Below are 5,724 nucleotides of genomic sequence, written 5' to 3' on the forward strand. Positions count from 1 at the left end.
AAGGAGTAATGTCAATCGTGCACTACAAACTGAGACACCTCTCATATCCTGAACTCAGGAATTTCACTTAAACAGCCCAAACTGGCTTGGCAAGCATAAACAGCAAAGGGACATTACCAAGGGAGGCGAGCATGTCGTGCAAGTCCTCTTTGTCAATGAAGCCATCCCTGTTCTGGTCGATCATGTTGAAGGCCTCCTTGAATTCCTGAATCTGTGACTGATCAAACATCGCAAATACATTGGAGGTGGCGCGCTGAGGGCGCTTCTTGGTGGTCTTCGTCTTTGCCCTTTTGCTGGACATGTTGGCTGTTGGCTCTAAGAAGACAGAAACATATGCAAGGTTTAGCCTTATTAAATCGTATCACAAGTCCTTGGGGGAAGGATGAATAAAGGAATATCAAATTCCATGTTATCAGCAAATATGCCAAAGTACACATTTACTTTGGTATCTCCTGCTCCATTTTCTTTCATTTAGATTTCCTTTGCTATTAAAGTATAAGGTCTTTCAGTATTCAGGGACTGGCACTGTAGGCCAGTAGCAGGCCACATAAAAAACCCAAATCAAATCACAGCTTTTGAAATGAAATCACTCAAGTGTTTGTATTACTGATTCAATACTCCACCTGCATCTTCCACAATTAAAGATGACTACACACTCAGCAGTTTGGGAGGCACTGTTGACCTGCCCTGCAGGAGGATATGGGCTGCTAAACTAGCATAGTGGTTAAATAAATCAGGCAGTATGTTAAACGGACAAGTTGGAAGGGGAAAAAAAATTGTACTTTAGGCTCTGAAAAGCATTTTGTTAGACTAGCTGCCGTTGAGAGACGACTGACTTGGTTCAGAAGCTCTACACTGCTATTCTCTTACACAGTGGAACTATCACATAACACACATGCAAATGCCAGCACACTCTTTAACTGAATTAATGGCATAATAGGCACAAAAATCTGAAGACCGTTTCTTTTAAACTATCTACCTTTTAAAATATCTATATATTCTTGCAGAATCTTTATAAATTGTCATGTATCACTAATATACCAATTTCATTGTTTCCCTTGAAGCTGTCAAAAGAAGTAAATGTGGTGGCTTGCACGTTATAACACCAACATACTCAGGGCAGAAGTGAGGCTTTCAGGTTAACGGAGTCTATTTAGCTGGGTAGGTACATTTAGTGCTCAGCTATACTTGATGGTACAAACCTGAAAAGCTGAGTCATTCACTGAAATGCAAACACGAAGACCTCAACATTGCTTTCGGATCAGAAGTTAAACCTGACGTCGTTTCCCAAATTTCATAACCTCTACCCATATTAGATAAAAGTAAAGTATAATCCATGCTGCTATAATCCTTTATTATGCCCAAACTGTTATGCAAACTAGGTTCCTTCCATCCTTGGTTTTGAATTTTACAGGAAAGACCTGCAGCAAGAGCGTGCTGAAAGAGGACAGATTTAAGCTTCACCTTAATCACAAGTGAATTACAAAAATAAGTAATCAAAAAAATAGCAACATTCTGAAATTTACACTTAGTTTTACATCTTAGAAAAATAAAATCTGGACAGAAATGCAATGTTAATCAGAGTCACAGCACAGTTCTGTTTCTCAGATAGTTTGCTCAAAGACAGAATAATTTCTGTTAGACTCCGGCAAAGCAAGACTGAAATCACTAAATGGCATTCAGCCTTAAAGAAAAGGGAGCAAAATTACAGCAAAGTAACTCCCGTACATAAGCAACCCAATATTCAGGCAAAAAGCAGTTTGTTTTTGTTTGTTTTTAACTAAAAGGAAAGGTATTTTACCTTGCTTTGTATCAGATACCTGACATGCTTTACCAAGCATCTGGATCATAAAAGGAAATTCCATGGTTATGTCCTTCTCTGTCTGTCCACAAAGACAGTTAGTGATTTCCCCTGCTAGTTCCACACTTTTAAATCCTACGTGCATGTACAACGTTCTTCTGACGTACAAAACAAACCATTATGTCCCGCACTAAAAATAGCCTGTGAAATGCAACTGCGCATCATCCAACAACGCAGAAGTTCTCTTCGTTGCACTCACTAACCACAAGCTATCCGAGATGTTTGGCCTCCATAACAGTTCAGCAAATAAATGTGAACTCTTGACATCGAGATGTTTATGAAGACAGCTGACAACAAAGGTAGTTTGCTTTCAAGTTGCAGCCAAGGGCTGTGCATAAAGTCTGTGGTTTTCTTACCTCAGTAAAAACCCTCAGGCAAGTTCCTGTTAAATGCTGAATTATTGATTAAAAGTTCCATTACCCAAAACCAAACAGTTTAAGTAACTGTTCTCTGAAATAATTCATAGTTTTCAGGATATTGCCCGTTCCAAGTAGACGAAAAAGTTTACTTTGCACATGCTGTAAAGGCAGTGCTTCCAACAAGCCACTATCTGCAATTCTCTCACCTACAGCTCAGTCCTAAACAAAAGGACGTAACAGAGGCAGACTGCCAACACATTCTTTTAAAGTCTGTTCAGAGGATTGCTGTATCAGAATATTGTACTCGAGAAGATGAAGAATTTGCCAACGCTTGCATTACTGTTTTCTAAGTTTCTGTGAACCAGGCTCGGGAGGCAGCACAACTCCTTCAGCTCCAGAGACCTCTCAGTCTGAATATTTTAGGTCTCACAGGACTGCAGTGCCTTTCAGGATAGGTTTGGTGCAGCTGCACTGGAGACACTGTACTCAGCTCTAGGAAGCTCTATTAGAAATAGGATGGTACACTGGAACACGTTCAGAAAACTAGAGTCATCAATCCAGTTAGCCAAAGAGATCAGCTTATGATTTATAAGTTCCAAAAGTGTTTACACTTTGTGTTATCTCTGTGTATAACAGTGAATGATGTCATAAGCCAGAGCTAACCTCATTTGAGTCAAGCACTGGACCCCCAAATTTTAGAGAAAGTAGAATTTAATCTGATAAATTCACAAGGTATTTAAAAAACAACAACAAACACTACAAAAAAGCCCCCCAAACCAACCAACAAAAAAAACACCCAACAAAAAAACACACCTAACCCCCACTTTTCTAATTGAAATAGGGTAAGTACAGGCTGCAAATAGAATTTCAGTAGAGAAAAAAGTGGAAATACTTCACATTAGATAGCACAAGTCATGACATGCAGGTTTAGTCTTTGTCGTTTAATATTACAATGCACTGAATGGTCTAGGCCTTGTTTTGGAAACTGTCCAAGACACTTCTAATGTAAGACCTTACCTGCGAGAGTTCTCAGAAGAGATTTCTGAAAACTTAAACTCTCTTAAGGAACATTTTCACATATTAAAAGAAACAAAAGAACTAGTAAAAGGACCGTGCTGCTTTGTGCTGCCTCTGCACTCATTTGCTCAGTCAAGCAACAGCAGTGGATATCAAACCACACAAGCACAGAAAGTCATCTTATGGTCCCTTCCTGTGGGAAAGGGATAAACCCTTGGAGAAGGCAAAACCAAGCAACTAAAGATATTGAGCCAGACAATAAGCCGTGAAAATCTACAACCCACTAACAGTGCTGCAGTCTGAACCTGTTCGGAGGCAGGGACCAAAAGGTGCACTTTGGAAAACACCCTCACGTTTCAACATTGTAATAATTGCAATATTGTAATAATTGCAATGCCTAACACTCGAAATTAAAAAGAAAACAAGCCACCACACAATATATCCCCACAACCCATAGCCAAGAAAGTCTCTACATGAACTAAGATATAACATCAAGCTCCATCATCAAACTCCAAAGTCAGCCTCAAAGCTAAAGCCCAAGTTCTGTCTACGTAATCCATTACAGTATCACATACAGTCACGCATCCATCACAATCTGGGTGGTAGCAGGAAGAGATAAAACTGCATTGTGCAGATCTCTGTCAAAGCTCAGTAAGAGCAGATTACACCCTACACCATTGCACCAGTCTTGAAAGCCACCTTTAACACACTGTTTCCCTTAGATGGGAGTCAGAGTTGCCTCAAAATCCAGTGCCTGTGAGTCAGCTTGTCTGCAACAGAGACGGCTCAGGGTTATCACTCTCTATAACTACCTGAAAGGAGGTTTTGGGCAGGTGGGGATCAGGCACTTCTCCCAAGGAAAAAGTGACAGGACAGAACATCACCTCAAGCTTCGCCGGGGAGGTCTGGGTTATAGAGTGGTGACCTCATAACTCTCTACAACTACCTGAAAGGAGGCTGTAGCCAGGTGGGAAGCGGTCTCTTCTCCCAGGCAATCAGCAGTAGGACAAGAAGGCACGGGCTTAAAGTCTGCCAGGGAAGGTTTAGGCTGGATATTAGAAAGAAGTTCTTTACAGAAAGAGTGATCAGGCATTGGAATGGCCTGCCCAGAGAGGTGGTGGATTCACTGTCCCTGGAGGTTTTTAACATGAGGCTGGATGTGGCACTGAGTGCCATGATCTAGTAATCACAGTGGGGTTGGATCAGGGGTTGGACTTGATGATCTCGGAGGTCTCTTCCAACCCAGTTAATTCTATGGGGAATTTCTTCGTAGGAAGGGTGATGAGGCTTTGGAATGGGCTGCCCAGGGAGGTGCTGGAGTCACCGTCCCTGGAGGTGTTTAGGGAAAGACCGGACGTGGCACTTAGTCCCGTGTCCCGTGGTCTAGCTGAAAGGTGGTGCTGGATCACAGGTTGGGCTCGATGATTTCAGAGCTCTTTTCCAACCCAGCTGATTCTGTGATTCCGAGACCGAAGGGACCCACTGCGCTGTCCCCAGTGCCGTTGTCACGGCCGCGTTCATTCCAAATGCTGCGCAGGGGGGCACCTCTCCCGAGACCTCTCCCTCTTCCCACCGCTGCATCCCCAGCCCAGCCCTTCCCGTGCTCCAACAAAGCCGAGGAAACAGTCGCTGAGAGGTGATGCGGCCGGGAGGCAGCCGAGCCCTTCCGACAGGGAGCCAAGCAGTATCTTTTAGCACCTGTTCCCCGAAACAATGCCCAGGTTGTTCATCTCCGCTGGCGATGCCCCCTGCCCGGGGCGCCGCGCCCCGCCCGGCTCACAGGCCGTGGGCCGTGGGACCCCGAGCCGCGGTCGCCCCCAGCCCCGTCCGGCAGGGCGGGTCCCGCCGAGGAGGAGCGGCAGCACCGAGTGAGGCCCGAATGAGGGCAAGGCTGCAAGCGACCCCCGGCACCGCCAGCGACCCCCGGCACCGCCAGCGACCCCCGCCCCAGACCTCACGTCCGCCCGTCCCCGGACCCCCGGACGGACCCCCCGGCTCACCTGGCGGAGGCGGCAGAGGCTCTCAGAGGGTCTCGGTGGGATCGCGGCGGGAGCGGCGGGCGCGGCACTTCCGGAGAGCGGAGCGGCCGCCGCCCCGCCGGGGAGGAAGGAAGCCGTGGGCGAGACCATCCGCGCGGGGGAGGAGGGTGCGGCGAGGCACTGTCGTTCCGGCGGCCAAGCACCACGAGATAGGCAGGGGAGAGAGGACGTGCAACAAACCATGTGTTTCGCGTTTCTTCCGCTGGGCCTCCGCCGTCTCCGGGAGGAGAAGGTCGGAATTTCGGACTAGGCTCCTGTACGTGTCTCCCCCCCTCCCCGGTGCCGCGTTGGTGCAGCGCGGTGCGGTCACCGCATTCCAGAGGCGGAGGGGCGGGGAGAGCGCGCGCCTGCCCTTGTAAGGCAAAGCGGGAGTTTCCTGCACGGGAACGGGCGGACCCGTATCCCATCGCCCCGCCCCCTCCGCACCCCCGAGGGGTTGCCCTCGCCT

General features: G+C 46.9%; 1 protein-coding gene across 4 annotated transcripts in view; it reads right to left on the reverse strand.

Annotated features, from left to right (window-relative positions):
- The window catches only part of MYL12B (myosin light chain 12B), a 22,495-nt gene extending 17,150 nt beyond the window's left edge, over positions 1-5,345 (reverse strand). Inside the window, exons 1-2 of one of the 4 annotated variants that reach the window (XM_027886383.1) lie at positions 1,802-1,902; positions 218-315 (exon numbers count right to left, since the gene is read on the reverse strand). In XM_027886383.1, coding sequence (XP_027742184.1) covers positions 218-315; positions 1,802-1,865 — 162 coding nt within the window. In that variant the 5' untranslated portion in view covers positions 1,866-1,902. Of the gene's footprint in view, positions 1-117; positions 316-1,801; positions 1,962-5,237 lie in introns of those variants that run through there. The other 3 variants (XM_027886384.1, XM_027886385.1, XM_027886381.1) reach the window with 3 other exon arrangements.
- Positions 5,346-5,724: the final 379 nt, after the last annotated feature.

The sequence above is a fragment of the Empidonax traillii genome, unplaced genomic scaffold (assembly GCF_003031625.1).
Source record: "Empidonax traillii isolate 1590-97213 ecotype Southwest subspecies unplaced genomic scaffold, ASM303162v1 scaffold186:size1492175, whole genome shotgun sequence".
NCBI classification, from domain to species: domain Eukaryota; kingdom Metazoa; phylum Chordata; class Aves; order Passeriformes; family Tyrannidae; genus Empidonax; species Empidonax traillii.